Below are 20363 nucleotides of genomic sequence, written 5' to 3'. Positions count from 1 at the left end.
GGAATTGAACAATGAGAGCACTTGGACACAGGAAGGGAAACATCACATGCTGGGACCTGTTGTGGGGTGGGGGAGGGGGAAGGGAGAGCATTAGGAGATATACCTAATGTAAATGATGAGTTGGTGGGTGCAGCACACCAACATGGCACATGTATACATATGTAATAATCCTTCACATTGTGCACATGTACCCTAGAACTTAAAGTATAATTTAAAAAAATAGGGGGATTGACTCAACCTGATTAATATTTTAAAAGGTCACATAGGTTCATCTATACAAAATTGTTTGAAGAAGGCTGATGTGGAAGCAGAGAGACTACCTAGGAGGCAGTTGCCAGTAGGATGGAGACAGATAAGGATTAAAACTATTAAATGGTTTGGCTCTGTGTCCCCGCCCAAAACTCATCTTGGATTATAATCCCCATGTGTCAAGGGAGGGAAGTGATTGGCTCTTGGGGGCAGTTTCCCCCATGCTGTTCTCATGATAGTGAGTGAGTTTTAATGACATCTTATGGTGTTATTAGCATTGGCATTTCCCCTGCTTGTAATTCTCTCTCCTGCTGGCATGTGAAGAAGGTCCTGCTTCCCCTTCGCCTTCTGCCATGATTATAAGTTTCCTGAGGCCTCCCAAGCCATGCAGAACTGTGAGTCAATTAAACCTCTTTCCTTTCAAAATTACCCGTATCAGGTAGTATCTTTATAGCAGTGTGGTAATTGACTAATACAAACTATTAAATGGCTTAATATATATATTGGCTATAAAATAAACAGAACTTCCTAATGGATAAAATTTGGGTAGTGAGAGAAAGAATGAGATCAAGGAGTCCTTAGTTTCTGGCTTGAGTAAGGGGTAGATGGGATAATATTTATTGGAATGGGAAAACTCTGGAGGTAAAATCATAAGTTTAATTGTGAACATTCAAAAAGGGGTCTTGATGAGGTCTCACAGAATCAGTGTAAAATGTTAAGAGAAGAGGGCTTGGGACCAAACTTTGGATTGGATAAATGAGAAACAAGGGAAATACAATGAGCAAGGCTGGCTGATGAAATACAGGGGATATCAGTAGAGAACGGTGTTACATAAGCCAAGACACAAGAGTGTTTCAAGGAAGAAAGAAGGGTTACTTTTTAAAGATTTTTCCCAGAGGTAAAGAAAGAGGGAGAACAGAAAAGTGGGCCTTGTGCTTGCAATGCGTAGATCTTAGACAAGCTTGATAAGGACCATTATGACAATCTGATGGGAGGACTTTGAAGTCTGATGGGACATGGAAAAGAAAAGACAGCATGTGTACATGAACTTCAAGAAGCTTGATGAAACAAGCAAACAAATGAGGCATTAGCTGCAAGGAGGGGTGCAGATGAAAATGTTCTACTGAGAGGAAGGAAAGGAAGGAAGAGAGGAGAGAGAGAGAGTAGACAGAGGAGACAGGAAGAGAATGAGAGAGAAGAGATAAAAAGAGAGAGTGGAGAGATAAAAAAGATGGGAGAAAGAGAGAGGAAAGAGAGAGAAGATAAAAAGAGAGAAGAGAGAGAAGGAGAGGAAACAGAAAGAGAGAGAGAGGAAAAAGAATAGGAAAGGTACTATTAGGGAAGGAGCAAAGTCCTTGATTTGAGCAGAACTGGAGGACTGTGTTTTCATATGAGTAGGCCACAAATCCATGGAATAAGCCCATGGGAGGGAGGAGATGGGTGCAAGTACCGGTGGATATGGAGGTTTCGCAGAGGAAGATCAATGCATTTGAAATGGATGACTTGATTTCTCAATGAACAATAGGATTAGGTCATCAACAAAGAATGAGAAGGGAAGAGGGGGTGTGGGAGGTTTGAGGAGAAAGAAGATGCAGAGTAGCAATCTAGTATGATGAGATGGGCTATCTATAAGAGAAGCAGATAGGATTTCAGGGAAGTATCTGATGTTATGCTGAGATTTGAGATTGAGTGTTTAATATTTAAAAAGTCAGCTCACTTGGATAATTTGTTTGGCTGTTTGTGTGGAGACAGAGATTGAGGGCGAAAGGTCTGGGACGAGAGACAGAGAGCAGGGAAAGTAGGTTGAAGGCATTCACAAAGAAGTGACTCTAGTTGTACTCATGAAGCTAGATTAGACAGAGAGGTGAAGCTGACAGTGAGAAAGTGGTGAGAGTCAAGACACTGAAGCTTTGATAAAGTGGAGAAATGACAACAACATGAGCCCATGAGCTGCAAGGATGAGAGGGAAATGGTCAGAGGCTGTAGAGGCAGAAACTGAGGCATTCCAGGTACCAATATGCCAGGTTATGACAAGGAAATGGCAGCTGAGTGGAGGGGGGAAATGGAGGTTTAGAATGAGAATCCGGGTCTTGGGTGGTTCATCCATGTGGATGTTTAAGTTACTATGAACACTTTCAGAAGTTGATAAAGTCACAAAAGACTTGAGGCCAGGACATTGGAGGCTTCATTAAAAGTGGAGACATTATGAAGAGGAGAGAGGGAAAGGATCATACGAGTCTGAAAGAGGTAAGATTTTGTGCAAGATGAAGTTGTTAATAGTCTGGAAGTGGCATTGGAGAACAAAAGGAGATGCATCTCAGTAAAGATGAAAGGGTACGATTTAAAAGTCAAAAAAGAAAAGTCACTTTAAAAGAAATAAAATGCTGGTGTATGCAAAAATAAAAATGCAGAGTATGAAAGAAAGAAAGGTAAAAGTATAAAGATGCTACAAGTATCAAATAAAAACTAAAAATGCAGCTTTTTATCGTCTGCTCATTTGTGGGGCTAACCACCTGGTCAAGACTGGGCTCTAGCATCTGTAATTAGTGGTCCAGAGAGTAGGTTCCTCAGTACACATTTAAAAAAAAGACAGCTAGGAAATGGAGAATGAAAACGTATTTTAACATTGTGAAAATAAAAGAATTATCTCTCGTCCAATACAGGATGATAATAATAACTAGATTTGATAACTTTGGTTTTACCATCTAAAACCTTCCCCTTGCTTACAATTCAGAAAAGATAAGGTAGGCATATTGATCATTTTATTGCTTTATGCATAACTCTTTGGAAATTACAAATCAACTTTAAAAAAAAAACAACAGATAACCAAGCAAGAAACTAGCACCCAAATAATCCAAAAACATTTATATTGAAACTTGAATAAGAGAACCTTGTTTTAAACACCACTAGAGATGAATATTAGAATTTTAAAATGCTTGCAAAACTGATAGCAAAAGAAAAATAAGTTAGACTAGGTACAGTTTGATGATAAAGTGTTTAGCAATTCAAATACAGCTAAACTGAGGAGAGAATGTAGACAATTAAACAAGATTACACATTGTTTTAAAATTATTTGATGGATAATAGGTTGATCTTGTCAAGATTTGTCCTAACATAAACTGAGTAATCTGGAAGTGGAAGACAGATTTGATTTCAAGGAGAGTAGCACTCTACTGTGGACTGCTGTATCCTAGTACAATGGGAAATGGGTCTTAAAAAATACCAGAAATTGTAAAAAAAAAAAGTTGAAATTTATGAAATAGGCATGGAAAAATGGGGCAAATGCTTTTAAAAGTTTGTTTTGGGTTTTAAATGTCTTTCCAAAATAGCCATGGGCATTTATGGTAAAGATTATAATGCCTTTCAACTTCAGCAAAAGCCAAAGGGTGTCATATGTTTTGTACCATGACAATCAAACATTGGTATAAATTCAGAAATAAATTGCCTAGATTACTAAAAACATCTACTTACTAGAGTAAAAAATGTAATTTTTGAAGACATATAATTAAAATTTTGTCAGAACATTTTCTTGAATAAAAATTATGATGCTAAAAACTTTATGCACAAATGTAGAACAGATGTCTAGATGAAGATATATAAATATGCCTAAATATGTACTTTTTCTTTTGATTTTTCAGTGCAAATAGAATTACATCAGGCAACACGCTTAGAAGTAAATAATATGTAGCAGGTGTGTCTGGAATTCAGTATCAAAATTAGCTTGAGATGTTATTTTGGTTGATATTAAATGGTAAAGTATTTATAATACACTGATTTTTGCCACTAAAGACTCCCTCTTTAGAAAGCCAGATATTTTATAAACATTGTGGTTTGTTTTCAAACCATACATACATAGCATTAAATTACTACCTCTTTCTTCTTCATTTTGTTAAGAGCAAGTTGATCTGAAACTCAACTTGAATCCTAATTATAGTATTCACTTATAAAATGATTTCCATATCTCTTCTTGGTCTATGACATGATATATATGATCTAGAGTAAATATCTAAAAAGAAGAATGAAGTTCTGTCCAAAGCTTGTTCATTGAAAAATGACATGCCTTTAAATAACTGTTAAAATCATTGATGTCTTAAAAAGGTAATTTTAAAATTTAGGACTAATCAATGTGCAACCCTGAAAGAAAAAATTGGTTGGAAAGTATCTTCCCAGAAAGATAGATGACTAATACTTCAATTTTTCTTGTTTTTCCCATCAATGTGCAATCCTGGAAGAAAAGTTTGGTTAGAAAGTATCTTCCAAGAAAGATAGATGACTCATATGGCTATATTTTTTCTTGTTTTTCCATCGTTTAACAGTGTTTAGGAGTTCAAATGTAACTAAATTGGGGGGATCTTAACAACCATCGGATTTTAACGGCAACAGTTATTAAAGACAGCGATTTTGTTGTTTGCAAGACAACCTAAAAAATATCTCGGGAAGATATCAGATGTCTTAAGAAAAGGTTTGTGATGATATTTCATATCAAAACAGCAAGCAAGTTTCCTGTGGTCAGCTACCATTCCCTTTAATAAATTACTTAATTAATTCATTAATAATTATTTCTATTCCTTAAAACTCCTGTGCCCAGGCATACTCAAGTATATTTTAATAAATACCTTTTGACTTTATTCCTGGAAAGATTACCCATCCTTAATGTAGCCCCCTAAGTGGCAGAAAAAGAAAAGATTCCCTTTGAATGACTTTATTTATACCTCTGCATTTGGCATACTACAGACTATCAAAATTTTACATATTCTACGAGTTAAAAGAAGATGTATACTGTGGCCTTTAAAATATTAGCCTTATCTGCTGTTATACAGAGCAAAACAGCTCTAGGTTAAATAATTCACTCCTATCCCCTTTTGACCAGTGTAGGAAGTCAAATATTCTTTGGCCTTGTAATTTCCTGGGAAATTTGAGTAATCGGGGTAAATTCTTTAAAAGTTGTATATAATTCACAACTCCAGGGCAAATTTTTTATTCTAATTTTATTTTGTCATATAGAGTTTCAGTTTAGTGAGCTTATAGTAACATTGTATTTAAGAAAGGAAAAAGTTTTTCTACCATGCAATAGTAAATGTACGTTTCCCTTAGAATGCTTTCTTTTTAGAGATTTTTAACTGGGTAATACTATATAGCAAACACACAGAAATGGTATACCATAAATAGGACATTACTAAATTTTGAAACTAGAAAAATATGTTATACTGTAAAATTTGGACACTACCTATAAATCAGAGCATAAATAAGCCAAGATCTTATTGACAAATCAAATCAGGAATTTAAAATTTATACTAGTGAGAAAAATGAGGGGGTGAGATAAACTAGCGGAATAGGCTATCTATTATTACTTCACTCTTACCAATACAATATTGCCAACTCTGTTAAAGGTTCCTGATTGATCCTTGCAAAAGGGCAGCAGAGGTGTGCTAAAGCAACCACTGCTTTACGTGCTAAAAGTGAATAATTAGCATGGTATTACTTTACAAAATAATTCTTTTCCAACTTTCCCCATTAAACATTTTACATGTTCTAAAAACATTTTTTTAAATCCCCTTACAAAAAAAATTCCCCAAAGCTTAAGCATACTGTAAGCTGCTGCTTTTTTTTTTTTTTTTTTTTGTCCACAGCTCAGTCTAAGTAAATCATTTTAACTTCAGAGCTATGTAATAAAGAGCTGGATATGAATGAATATCACGTACTAAAAACAAAACCTGAAAACACAGTTCAGTTCCCATTTGCTTACTTGGACGGTCATTTACCACTAGTGATGACAACCATGTCTGGCCTCACTTGCTTCAATTCAAGAAGTAAACTTAGAAAGTTTTGCTTTCTTAAGTCAAAACCACAGTGGTAAAGGGAAAGATGAGTGTGATAGTCCTCAACCTCACCAGTAAGCAATATTCGTCAAGATTATATCTATCACTAAACACAAACTAGAATCAGAAGAATCCTTGACTCCGCAGGAGATTTAACTGAGACCCCAAATTAAGATTCAGGCTCAGGCGTTGCTAGTTTACCCTGAAGAAACCTTATCCTATTGGCACTCTCTAATGGAATTTTCCTCCTAGAAACATTTCCTAATTTGAAATTTATTTTATCTAGTGCAATAATTAACGAGGAGTGCTTGATGGTTTGTGGACTCGACTATGTAGTCAAACTTAAAAAAAATGTTTTTTTTAAAAAAATTTTTATTTATGTTATCTGTGAAACTGAGGGCATCTGGCACACATTTTAGATTTTTCCCACAGACATGAACACATATTGCATATTTAGTTCCTTTTAAATTTTGCTCGAGCTATATGGAAAAGCAAAACAGAGCAAGGAGAATTATGCCAATTGCCGTCGTAAGGCCAGTTACATGCTGGAGATAGACTACAGGCCACTCAGGCACAAAGAAGGCTCTGCCTCAAGTTTTAGTTCCTTAGTCCTAATATAAGAAAAAAGTTTAGGAACGCTAAGGAGAGCTCTCCCCTAGCAGCGGTGTTTCCGTTTATTTTCTCATTGTGATTTCTCACCTTGCTCCTAGATGACCTGAGCGTGAAGTTGTGCGTTATAAATCACATTGTTAGTTTTTTAGTGGTGGGAATTGGATCTAAACCACGGTGACTATGAAAAAGTGAGCTGGGGTCCTGACTACTTGCTATATTGCACGGTACTGTACTTTGTGATTCGACTTCGAGCTGTGCTAGGGGAGGCGGACCCAATGGTTTGGTTAAAGTGATGGTCAGAGGAACTCCTCATGTGGCCAATGGTGGCTGTCCCTCCCAAGCTGCTCAGGCCAACGCCACCACCACTTATGCCAGTTCCACTCAGGGCCCCACCCCCAGCACCCATGCTGGTGCCAACCAGGCCACTGCTGCCTATGCCACCGCTGATCCCAGTGGTGCCACTAATTCCAGTTACGCCAGCACCAGAAACAACCCTCTCTGTCACAATCACATTGTGGGCATTGGTTAACTCGGGGTGCATACTAAGACTACCTAAGCCGGAAGTTGGTTGGATTACTCTTTCTGTCACTACCACATTTGAAGACTCTCTAGGATGATGAATAGTCAGAGAGGCAGGTAGACTAGAGCTTGGTGCTATTACCCTTTCTGTCACTATAACATTTGACCCATCTCGCAAGTCAGGCATCTCTAACATTCCGTGCAAATCAGTGCCAGAGATTGGGCCGACCACTCTCTCTGTCACCACCACGTTTGATGCTTGTCGGTTATCGTGAAAGTGCACAGAGGGCTTCAGAGTGTCAGAGGTGGTGTAAGACTCGGTCACAGTGACATTACCATAGCCCAGAGGATCGAGAATAGGCTTAGGGTGCTGCGCACCAGGTCCCGAGGGATAGGTGCTCTCAGAAATTACTGTGGTAGTGCCGAAATGTGGGGAGATTGGTGGGTGTCCACTAACAATGGGCTCTGTTTCCTGAGGAAGGCAAACTGGTTCAGTGCTTTGGGGTGGCCAAAAAGGATCAGGGTCTGGATATGATTCAATTTCTTTTCCTAGGCTGATGTCTGCCAACTTCTTAAATTTAGGTCCCAGAGTATCCAAGAAGCTGTCATCCGGATCTTCTCCAATGAAGCTACAGCAACCCACAGAGCCAGCAGGGGAACCTACACCTTCGATGTCATATATGAGCAAACAGTCATTGGATGGGCGTCCTTCATCTTCATCTGCATAAGCATATGCTTTCTGAATTTATAGGAGAAAGAGAAAATGAAATTATAAATGCATACTTAGCAATAATAAAACAGCCTTTATCATTAGTTTTTCTTCCAGAGCATTTCCAAAGAGGAATGAAATAAAACAAGATTCTAACATCTACTAGAGATGCTTTAAAAATCATTTTATAATTATTTGAAATAATTCGGTTAAAATTTTTTTTTTTTTTTTTGGAGACGGAGTCTAGCTCTGTCGCCCAGGCTGGAGTGCAGTGGCGCCATCTCGGCTCACTGCAAGCTCCGCCTCCCGGGTTTACGCCATTCTCCTGCCTCAGCCTCCCGAGTAGCTGGGACTACAGGCGCCCGCCATCTCGCCCGGCTAGTTTTTTGTATTTTTTTTAGTAGAGACGGGGTTTCACCATGTAGCTCAGGATGGTCTCGATCTCCTGACCTCGTGATCCACCCATCTCGGCCTCCCAAAGTGCTGGGATTACAGGCTTGAGCCACCGCACCCGGCCAAAAATTATTTTAAGTATAATTCCAATAATGTGATTTTAAAAATTTACTTAGATGGACTTATTTATAATTGTGTACTTTGGACATAAAACCATACACACAAAAAAACACATGAATTATTTATAACAAAGTTAGAGGGAGGTATATAAAAATGCTGAACTTGAAGGACATAAAAATGTGCTGTTTTGTTTTTTGACTGGAAAAGGTAGTTCATAGTTGAGTTGAGTTCACTCAGGATTTTGTTTCTTTCCTTCAGATGGAGTGAATATGATGATTCTGTGAAGTTTTATTGCAACATGGCTTTTTCAGCACAGCAACAGGAAAATTTGACTCTGGGTCTGTTCTACAAAATTAAAGGTGACCAAAGACATTTAAAAAAAATATAATCTCTCTAAATTCAAAGTAAAAGTTCAAAGACATATATGATTTTGTTTCATCTTTGCTGTTCATAATAGTGGATTGTAAACTTTCAGGTTAACAGAAATACCTTATAGGAAACCAACTCATTGTGTCATTCATATAAAAAAAGTTATTGAGCCTTTGCTATTTGCCAGACACTCTGTGTTTGGAACTTAGCTATGTATAATGAACAATACCAGGTACAGTTCTTCTCTCACAGAGCTTACATTTTGTTTGAGTGAGACAGACAATACAGAAGCCTATGGTCAGGAGGTGGCAGATGCAGGGTAAAGAAAAAGAAAATGATGGGTGTTGTTCTTTTAGATAGGGTAATCAAGGAAGGGGTCTCTGATAAAGTGATATTTGATCAGAGAGTGGAAGGAAGATATTTCTATGTTATTAAAATATAATATAAAATATTTTGTTGTATATATGAATAAGTATTCCTATGGTTATCAACAAGTCTCATTACTGTCCATCGCTATTTGAAGGCTTTTACCAATATTTTATTTAAAAATATCAGCCACTCTTTAAACCAACCACTAAGTTAGTTAATGAACCATTTTAGGCCAGAATGTAGAAGGACAGAAATGTTTTTCTAGTTGGTATTAGGGACAGGAACTTCCTGAAGGTTGAGTATCACATGGTGTGTAACCATGGACAATTACATCTCTTCCTGTGAATGGCAACGTTAATTCTCCTGCAGCTGCTTCTCCAGGTTTCATGCTCTTCCCACCACCTGCAGCTCGTTCTTACAATGTTTTGGAAGTAGACTATGGCTCTTCATCCCACTCTTATTAACTATTGACTCTGTGTCTAGAGCTGAACTATGTAGTGGCAATATAATGTAGAGAACATATGGATGAGACACTAAAAGTGGTGGTAAACATATAAACTGACAGATTTCAGCAATGATAGGTTCTATAAATGTGTAAACAAAGTACTGCAGAAATAGAGATGAGAAAACATTACTCCTATTTTGGATGAGAGGGTTAATCGTAAAAACTTTGGAGGGAGAGTGATATTTGGACTGGGTCTTGAAGGATGGGTAGGAGTTTGTGAGAGACATAGTGGGATGCAAGCATTCCAGGATGCAAGCACAGGATGCGCAAACGCATGGAGATGAAAAGTCTGTGGCAAAGGCGCTCAGCAAGTGGAGTTGATGGCAAGGAGTAATTGGAGACGAGAGGAAGGGTTCATTTTGTGAACAATCTTAATTAGCATGTTAAGGACTTTGGATTGCATGCCATGAACAAAAGAGAGCTGAGAGCCATTGGCTGTTCTTAAGTTGCGGAGTAAAGTGCTCAGGTCAGAGCTTTAGATCTATAATTAATTAACAGCATGGATTGTTGGACACAAAGGCTGAGAATCTAGTTAGGAGACTCTTGCCCAAGCCCCTTTAGGAATTAGTGAAAGCTTGGGGTGAAGAGCAGCGGGCACATGGATGGCGAGAAAGACATGTGGCTAGGGACCTTACCTGACAGAAGTAGCTTTCCATGAAATTCATATTCAGACCTCCTTCTCTACATTCCCTCATAGAATTTCTTCTCAATGTTCCAGAGTATTCTTGACATATCTCAGGCATTCCTGAAGTTTTAACTCCCTCTGTTAGTTCAAATCCTGTCATTCTCTCTCCTCCTCCCAGATCTTGCATTTCTCTGCCACCATACTCATTTGTATAAACTCCTAAAAGTGTTGATCAAATTAAGTTTATTTTCTTTAGTCTATCACAAACTAAAAAATTAACAACTTGCCTTATAATACATGATTTTTTCATTTAGGTATGCATTTGTGAACAAAGAAATAAAAAGATAATACATAAAGAAATGAGATATAAATACAATATTGAGCTCAAAATAATATTATTAATTTGTTAATATGATAATTATCTGTTGAGAGATTACTATATTCTCTGCTGGAAGTGAAGGCTGCAGAGGACTTATAAAAATCTATGCCCTAGAGAGTTTGATTTCAACCTGAAGGAAATTGGAAGAAAAATACTCAAATTCTGAAAGTTAAAAAAATAGTGTGAATGCCCCAATGTGTAACTAGAAGCACAGGACATCCTGAAAAAGACATGAGAACCACTGGCTTGCAGAAAGGAGGCCATGGCTATGTGAGGAGAAAGGTTTTCATGAAGAATCTTGGGTTTGCACTTGGATGTGAGGAGTAAGTGAAAGCCTGTTACTGTATTTGAGGTAGGTACTTGCTTCAGTAGCACATATACTAAAATTAGAACTATACAGAGAAGATTAGCATTGCCCCTGCACAGGATGATACACAAATTTGTCAAGTGTTTCATCTTTTTTAAATTAAAAAAATAAGAAATATTTGAGGTAGGTGAGATGAAATGATGGCTGGGACTGTGGAACTGCTATGGAATGATGAATGTTGTCAGTGGGATATGTATCCACTGGTTTTAGTACGTGAAGGATCTTGAGTTTGGGAACAGTGTGTTTTTCATGCTTCAGTTGTCCTTGGTGACTCTTGTGGTGCTTTGTTCAAAATCTGTGCAAAAGTTTGTGGACTTAATGGGAACAAATGTGTAGATAAATACTGATGGATTTGATGATTTGATAAGTCTTGAGAACTGTTTTGATGTTAGTGAATGTGAGTCAACAATGAGATTCTGCTTTTGAGGTGAGAAGACATCGGGGTTGTTAATGAAAATGGACAAATCAGGTGGAGAAATAGATTTAAAGATTACTGTGTCCAATTCTTTGAATAAGTTCCAGTTCTACAAGTTATGCACATTTCTATGCCTGTTAGAGTTTAAAGTAGAAAACAATGGTTACTGTTTAAAAAGACTAAGAGAAAAATAAGCTAACCAATAGTATCATTTACCTTAAGAAAAGTAATGTGATACAACTGTTTTCACAGATATGAGATGTTATTTTAATTGTTCTTTTATTATAGTGGTAGTTATCCACTTACTGTGAAATTCTAATTGTTCCCTGGTTTCTGCCTGTGAACTGGTCTAGATTCCTGTTTTAAGGCAAGTTGTATTTGTACAGTCTTACCCATGTGCTACAAGAAACTCCACCACGTGCACACAATCTCAGTTGAGAGCTTTGAAAGATTTTGATAGTGTTTCATCTACTTGCTTTGAATTAAAGAAAATTGGACAAATAGTTTTAGGTAATATTTGTGATGATACTGAAAATGGGTGTAATTTTTTTTGTTGTTATAATAAGCAACTAAAGTCAAAGCAATTTTGAATTCTTAAATTAATTGTGTATAAAGATTTCAGCCTCAATAAATGAGCACAGGTCTATTTTAGTTGGGTTGTGCTTTAATTTGAATTAGTGTATATATGTGTATGAAATATGTGTGTGTATGTATGTTAATGAAATTTGCTCTATTAAATTAAAAATCTTGACTAAAACTTACTCATGGTTACAATTTAGTACTTCTGCATATGTAGAGATCCTAATTTGGTCATCTTCTAAGTACTCTCTGATGGCTGAGGAAAATTTTTAAAATGCAGCATATAAGAATAATAATTACTGTAGGTTTTTCCTTGCCATTTAGTTTACAAATTATTCATTTAAAAAAGAATGATGTAAACACTTTTGAAGAAAAATAAGATCATCAAAAAACAATATGCAAAGAGAGAAAACAGACTTCCTAATCATTTGAGTTGTTAAACAATTTGTTTTTCTTACCTGAGTTGTCAATGCATTCAATTATATTTGCATTATCAGGTGGTATTTGTGGTATGACAGTGGTCATAACCTAAAAGACAGGAAACAACATTGCCATTTGTAATGACCAATGACTGTAATCTTTCTATAGTCATACATTTGGTTTATTCTCAAATTACCTCAGATTTCCAAAAAAAAAAACTATTTAGGAAATGCTGAAATCCATTGAAAATTTGAACTTCACTTAGAAAACCTTCCCTGGTTACTTCCATCTAATTTTGTTGTGCTTTTGATTCCTCTTCATTTTCCCCATTAGCTTTCTCAGCACAAAAAACAGCATAGACTGTGAGTGATGGTGGCCATCTTGGTTCATGTGTAAAGACTGAATTTCAGTGACTACCAAAGGCTGTTTATTAGAATGTGGCACTTACCCCGGGTTCAGGCTGTGGTCCTTCTACTGCCCATGAATGAATTGCTCCATCTGAACATTCAGGAACAGGCTCAAAGCCAGCTGCACTACGAGGAGCACCTCCACAATCACAACAAATCATCAAAAATGGGACCACTGGTGGTGGAAGGATAGTAATACTAGATTAGCGCTTGGTGCAAATGAAAAACAAAACAACCTGACTTTTTATGGTCAAATTTGAATTCCTAATGTAATTCCGGTTGGTTCTAAAATTATGAAAGTTTCAGAATACAAGCTGAATAATGGTCAGAGCCCAAAGCAAATGGGAGCTTCTGTATATCAGACTGCAGTCAATTTTAGTTTGTTTTATAGTATTAAAAATTATAAATAGTGGGCCTGGCATGGTGGCTCACGCCTGTAATCCCAGCACTTTGGGAGGCGGAGGCGGGTGGATCGCTAGAGTCCAGGAGTTTGAGACAAGCCTGAGCAACATGGTGGAACTCCATCTCTACAAAAAATACAAAAGTTAGGCGTGCATGGGGGCTTTTGCCTGTAATCTTAGCTACTCCAGAGGCTGAATTGGGAGGATGGCTTGAGCCAGGGAGGTTGAGGCTGCTCAACCTGGGAAGTGGGTGGTGGTTGTGCCACTGCACTCCAGCCTGAGTGACAGAGTGAGACCCTCTCTCAAAAAAAAAAGAAAAAAAAAAAACTTACAGATAGTATTATATTATTAAAACCAATTAATCTTTCCATGTCATTATTTAGAAAAATATTAAAGGAGAGAAGAAGGAAAGAGGAAAGGTCAGGCAATATAGTTGATCCTTTGTGTTCTCTCCTCCATATCTTTATTTTCTTCCTTTCACATATGCTTGCCTTTATTTCAACGGTAAAATCTTATTCATGCTTCCAACAATTCTCTATGAGGCTACTATTTCCCCCTATGCAGGTGTCTTTTCTTTCAACAACTCTTATACAAATAGAAAACATCACGCTACTTAGCAGTGTCTTCTGTTGTTAATCAAGTGGAGTTTTCTTATTTTTCTATTTATTATCAGCCTCTTATATAATCTAATCTTGGTAAATGGTTTTGAATAAATGGATGAAAGAAAGAATTTGTAAATTAAAAATGTGAAGAAGGAGGAAAGGAAAAAAGAAGGAAGTAAATTAGGGAGGAAGGAAGATAGTAAGGATAGAAATAAGGGAGAGAGGGAGAGAAGAAAAAAGAAAAAAAGAGAAGAAGCCCATGTGTTGGTTTTCTGAAAATCTACTAGAGGAAACTTTGGGTCTACAGGTAATGATGACTCTAAGGCCCACATATAATTTGTAAATCTTTTATTAACTACCGTACCCAGAGGTAGTCAGGAATATAAAAAACCAACTCAGGCCGGCCACGGTGGCTCATGCCTGTAATCCCAGTACCATGAGAGGCCAAAGCAGGTGGATCACGAGGTCAGGAGGTCGAGACCATCCCAGCCAATGTGGTGAAACCCCGTCTCTAATAAAAATACAAAAATTAACCAGGTGTGGTGGTGCATGCGGGTAGTCCCAGCTACTCAGGAGGCTGAGGCAGGAGAATCGCTTGAACCTGGGAGGCGAAGGTTACAGTGAGCCGAGATTGCACCACTGCACTCCAGCCTGGGCAACAGAGCGAGACTCAATCTCAAAAAAAAAAAAACCAAAAAACAAAAATCTCAACATGAAAGTCAGGTATTATTTACAGTAGTGAAAATCAGCAGTTGGGTAATTAAGTTGCTCTTATGAAGTATTAAATTTAAACATTTTGCAATGTAAGTTGTAATCAATATGCATAACAAATAGAGAATGAACTCTTTTCATATGTATTTTATGTTATATTCTGCAACTTCACTAGCATTTTTGCCTTCTTCCTGTCTTGGTTCATTTTGATGAGAATGCTTTTTTCTTTCTCTCTTTCCCTTTTCCCTGTTTCATAGAAATTTTCCTAGTTATTACTTCAATTAATCTTGAGCCAATAAGAATAAACTCTTATTTGTCAATGTAGAAATTTCATTTTTTTGGAAATATGTTTTAAATTTTGGAAAAAGAACTCCAGCTTTAAGCTGTGTTATCACCATGACCAGACTTGTTCAGATGAGTCCAACGTTGATGAAAACTTCAAAAAAAAAATGAGTTGTTTAAAATCAGAGAAAACCCAGTTCACAAATAAATGTAGCAAAAAATATCTGTCGCTGTTCATGTGCAAAGAAAAATGAAAGTAGAAAAAATGTTTTGCATGTAAGTACTCTGACTTTATATTTTGTGTGTGCGTTTGATTTAAATATCTGAGGTACCTTCTGACATTAAGATTTTGATTCCACATTTGAAAATGACAATGTTTGCATTAATTTAATTGTAATGTGCAGACTACAACCTACTTACTTTAGAGGTCCTGTTCTCATTTCTCAAAGACTGTGCCATGTGGTTTATCTTGCTCTAATTTCTATCATCATTCAAGGTAATGTTAAAGACCACCTGGAGAATCCACCGTATTCTACCTTTATGGCTAGACCTTTGACTAGTGCTACCCTAGTGGCCATAGAACACGCTAAATGCTTCATGTGTGGTACTTCTTTTTCATCATCAAAGCATTGTTTTAAGGTAAGTATTATTTCATACATGACAAAAACAAGGCTCAGAAAGGTTAGGTGACCTTCGGAAGAATCAGACAATTAGGCTTAGAAACCAGAGTTTAACCCTAGGTCTATTTGACTCCTCTTTTATTAATACTACGCAGTGTTAGTATAAATAATATCTCTTTGAGACCTGCCTATCTTTTAGTCTAAACTTTCACCATGCTGTCACGCACTTATTTTATTTCTTGCACATTGGAGTTCTTCATTGCAGTACCTTGCACTCTCATTCTTTTGGGTTTTTGCACATAGTTTTTTTCCCCTTGTATTGTGTTCCCTTTCTCTGGTCCATCAGCCTAACTCTTATTCATCTTTTAAAATGCAACTCAGAGTTTACTCTTTCCCTGTAGCCTGCCTGCCTGCCTTCCTTCCTTCCTTCCTCTCTCTCCCTTTCTCTCTTTCTTTCTATCTCTTTCTTTCCTTTCTTCCTTCCTTCCTCTCTCTCCCTTTCTCTCTCCCTTTCTTTCTGTCTGTCTGTCTTTCTTTCTTTCTTCCTTTCTTTTCTCTTTTTTGACTAAACCCCTGCCTCCTGGGTTCAAGCAATTCTCCCGCCTAAGCCTCTTGAGTAGCTGGGCTTAGAGGCACCTGCCACCATACCTGGCTCATTTTTGTATTTTTAGTAGAGACGTGGGTTTCACCATGTTGGCCAGGCTGGTCTTGAACTTCTGACCTCAAGTGATCTGCCCGCCTTGGCCTCTCAAAGTTCTGGGATCACGGGCGTGAGCCACCACACCCGGCCCCCTCTGTAGCCTTTTCTGGTTGTCTTCTTCACTGCAATAGCAATTTGAGCTATTGCTTGTTATGGCATTTCCCCATTACATTGAGACTTATTGCAAATAAGTTTTTATCCTCCACAGTCCTGTAAGGGGTCAAGAAGTTTAATTTTTTTCACCTTGTAAACCCAGTGCCAAGCGTAGAAATTTCTTTATAATTGCACAAAATGAGAGTTTGTAAAATACGTTTTATCAAAGAATGAGAAAGCGTATCTCTTCCCCCACCAGTGTTTGGGGGACACATATGCATCGGATTTGCTAAAGTACTCACATCCTAAGACCAAGAACCCCATGATGAGCAGTCCAATGCCAGCAGGACCGAAATGCACATTGTCTGCGAACAATGGGACGCGTCCTCCGTTTTGGTTTCCATTAGAATTTGGTTGCTGGGAGACACCAGAACTTGTGCTGGTTTCATAGTCAGTGGAAGAAGTACTTTCTTCTCTGCCAGTATTGGTAACTTCAGTGCTCGCCTGTGTATTAGTCCTGTCATCTCCATCAACATTTTGAATATTAATATTAATTGTACCAGTGCAAGTTCTTTGAAGAGCATCTGTAATAACGTTCATAATGGAAGAAATATTTTAGATATTTAGTGTAGTAATGGTTGGACAATACTGAATTATTTTTTACATCAATATTTATTTCAATGTCTTTATTCCCATAGTTTCTCCTCACTTGCCAAATCATCCCTTGTTTTTGACTCGGTTTTAAAAATCAACTAAATTATTATATTATTATTATAACTATTAGTCATAGTAATACTATTTATTGGATTATTTCTTTACATTTGGATATTATTTATAATTGGACATTATATATAATTTGGATATTATATATCATTTGAAAAGTATAGAATTACAGAAAGAAGCAAAACAAAACCAGAAACCAAATTCATGGTAGCAGCACCCAAGGACAACCCTCGCTGAGATTTTAAAAAATGGTCTTTTGTCCTTAATTATAATGCCTAATGGTTGCTTATTATTTATGTTACACTGATGTGATCATATGGTTCATTCCATTTTTTTTACTTTAAGCTATAAGTATTCTTTTGTATTTTAATAAACTTTTTATTAACATAGTTCCTGATGGTTATATACTTTTATATCAAATGGACCATGGTTTACTTACCCAGTTGCCTATTATTGATGCCAATATTTAATTATTAGTGCTGTAATTAACATCTTGTGCATTCAGCTTGTTATATTTAAACTTTTCCTAAGATTATTGAAAGTGGAATTATTCAGCAAAAATATGGGAATAATTTGAGGTTGTTTTTGTAATCTTTATTACATAGGTGTGAGCTCAGTTGTCTGACTTTATTAATTGATGTAACCCTAGAATCTGGCACAATGGCTGACATTTAGTTAGGACTCAATTATACACTTTCTAAATAAGTGAATAAAAACATTTCTGGAATATAACAGAAATACGTTTAAATCCAGTCTATATGATATCAAAGCCCATGTCCTTTCAGCTCAACTATGCTAATCCTGCTGTTTTGTTTTTGTTGCTATTTTTATCATTATCATCACATCCTTCTAAACCTATATTGTTATTGTTCCATTTTAAAAAAGAGACAACAGCTATAGATGGATTAAATAACTTCTCTAAGATTCTATAGCTAGTAAGTGATGGTAGAAGACACAAATCTAGCCTTATTTCAGGACTCACGATCTTAGCTACTAAATTATACTGCCTCAAGTTGTTAAAGATATGAGTCTATAATGCCCAATGTGACAATTTTTGTTGGAAAGGGGTTACTTTAAAATGCGATAATTAAAATTTTATTATCTTAAGGTATATACAACTTTCTCTAGAAAAGATAAAAATGTCAATTGATTTCTTACCATCTATAGAGAGAATCGTTCCTTGGTATTTTCCTCCAAGCATGTTATACTGTTCCCTGGTAACTTTATTTTTCAAAGTGATTTTGCCTGTTCTTGAATCGACAGCTAGCAGATCAGCTGGATTATTTCCCATTACATATCTGTATTTGAGAGAAAATGATACAGATTAATGTCAGCTATCTAAAAAAAGAAATTTTAATTTAAAATGTATTTTTTTTTTCAGTGAGTAGTTGTAACCCCTAGATATAGTTTCCAATTATTAGAGACTTCATTTTTTTTCAGGGCAGGCTTAGCTATATGGGGCCACTCAGGGGTACATCCAGATTTACATTTAAGAAAAAAAAATTACTGAGCACCCATTTCTGATGGAGTGTCCTTTTATGCCCAGTTGGATGTCAGAATAATCCTTTGATGCTTGCAGTCTCATTTTCATTTGATTTAGGTAGCAGCAGAACTATTACAGAAGACCCAGATCCTAGGATTTCCTGGGCTGCTCCTAATTCTAAACTATTCTTTTACAAAGAAGTTATTGCATCAGCTTGGCCTGCACTTCCCCCCTGTTTCCACTCCTCCTCCCCGTATGCACTAGAACTTGGCAAGACCTCTTTTGAATTCCAAAATATGGCCTTGCCTTGAGCCTCTATTCTATTCTCTTCTCATCTTTGACTTCCATGTTTTTCTTCTCATCTACTATTTGTGAAACAAACACTGGTCAGGTAATTCTGTCTCTGTCTCTGGCATTCTGCTAAGCTCTGGGTTGGGTCTACCTTCAGTGAATTCACTCCTGTGGGGTACAAGAGAGCTCATCAGCAACAGAGTACAGTGTGACAGGACCTCTAACAGCACTACTCACACTATGTGAGGAGAACACCAAGAAAGAACTTTTAAAACACATGGGTGGGCTGAGTGCTGTGGCTCAAGCCTGTAATCCCAGCACTTTGGGAGGCCGAGGAGGGTGGATCACCTGAGCTCTGGAGTTCGAGACTGACTTGGCCAACATGGTGAAATCCCTTCTCTACTAAAACAAAAATAGCCGGGTGTGGTAGCAGGTGCCTGTAATTCCAGCTACTTGGGAGGCTGAGGGAGGAGAATCGCTTGAGCCAGGTAGGCGGAGGTGGCAGTGAACTCGGATCGAACCACTGCACTCCAGCCTGGGTGACAGAGTGAAACTCCGTCTCAACAAACAAACAAACAAACAAACAAACCCCAAACAACAAAAAATGCATGGGTAAAGTGCTTCTCCCATTCTCCTTGTCACAGTCACATGTGCAAACACAGGTACATGTACACGCACAGATTTTCTTTTGTGACTTGGTAGAAATATTTGCATATATAGTTTTAAAAAATGACATGGCATAGTTTTCCTTAATATAACTAATTTTTCATACCAGCATTATTGACCAATATTGAATGCTGAATAAAGTGAAGAATATAATTGAAATGAGCTAACAAAACCTAACTGATTTAAAGCTGGGCAGATTTGCAATTGGAGAATCATTCCATAAACTCTTCTGAGGGACCAATCATGGCCTATGGTAATCAGCTAATTGATCAGTAAGATACAGAAATACAGGAGTGTCACTACTTTTGAGATGTATTATTTTCACATATCACATCTTTACAATTTAACATCTTACATCTTGCATGAATTTTTACATTTTCTTAAGTTAAACATTTTAGATGAACAGTTTATAGTACTTTTTACAATTAAATGATAGTTTCAAAAATAATGAAAAGTACTTTAACTCAGATACTTATAATGTATAAAAAGAACATATGTACTTAAGTTCAGTATGTAAGGAAAATGAGTTGAAAATCTCACTCTTACCTAACAGTTGTTGAAGGTCTACCTGTGTCCAAGTCAATAGCTACAAACTCTCCCACTTTATCATTTGATCCCATATTACCAGTTACAACATATGTCTTTGAACCTGGACGAAACACTGGGCCTTCAATTACATTTAACACAGTCACAGTAACTGCAGTTGCTGTCAGTTTATACTGAGACATAATCGAATGATGAAATTCAGCTTTATTTTTGACACCAATACTAAGTTGCAGATTCTGCATAGCTTCATAATCTAAGGGCTAGAAAATACAGAGTAAAATAGTTTTAGTATAAGAAGAGAAAACGTTCCAGGTGAAAGAGAAATCCTTTGATAATAGCAAAAAAAAATATGATTCTCTTTCTTTTATGAAACATAAATGCACACAAAT

The 20363-nt window shown here is 36.9% G+C and overlaps 1 protein-coding gene across 1 annotated transcript in view; it reads right to left on the bottom strand.

Moving 5' to 3' along the window:
- Window positions 1-2997: 2997 nt before the first annotated feature.
- Window positions 2998-20363, bottom strand: part of DSG1 (desmoglein 1) — a 35312-nt gene continuing 17946 nt past the window's right edge. Inside the window, exons 9-15 of the mRNA XM_011933277.1 lie at window positions 19975-20234; window positions 18147-18286; window positions 16568-16849; window positions 12898-13031; window positions 12488-12557; window positions 10300-10508; window positions 2998-7938 (exon numbers count right to left, since the gene is read on the bottom strand). Coding sequence (XP_011788667.1) covers window positions 6886-7938; window positions 10300-10508; window positions 12488-12557; window positions 12898-13031; window positions 16568-16849; window positions 18147-18286; window positions 19975-20234 — 2148 coding nt within the window. The 3' untranslated portion in view covers window positions 2998-6885. The remainder of the gene's footprint in view (window positions 7939-10299; window positions 10509-12487; window positions 12558-12897; window positions 13032-16567; window positions 16850-18146; window positions 18287-19974; window positions 20235-20363) is intronic.

The sequence above is a fragment of the Colobus angolensis genome, unplaced genomic scaffold (genome assembly GCF_000951035.1).
Source record: "Colobus angolensis palliatus isolate OR3802 unplaced genomic scaffold, Cang.pa_1.0 Scaffold125, whole genome shotgun sequence".
NCBI lineage: Eukaryota > Metazoa > Chordata > Mammalia > Primates > Cercopithecidae > Colobus > Colobus angolensis.
Note: the sequence above shows the minus strand (reverse complement) of the source record. Positions and strands in the feature narration are given on the sequence as shown.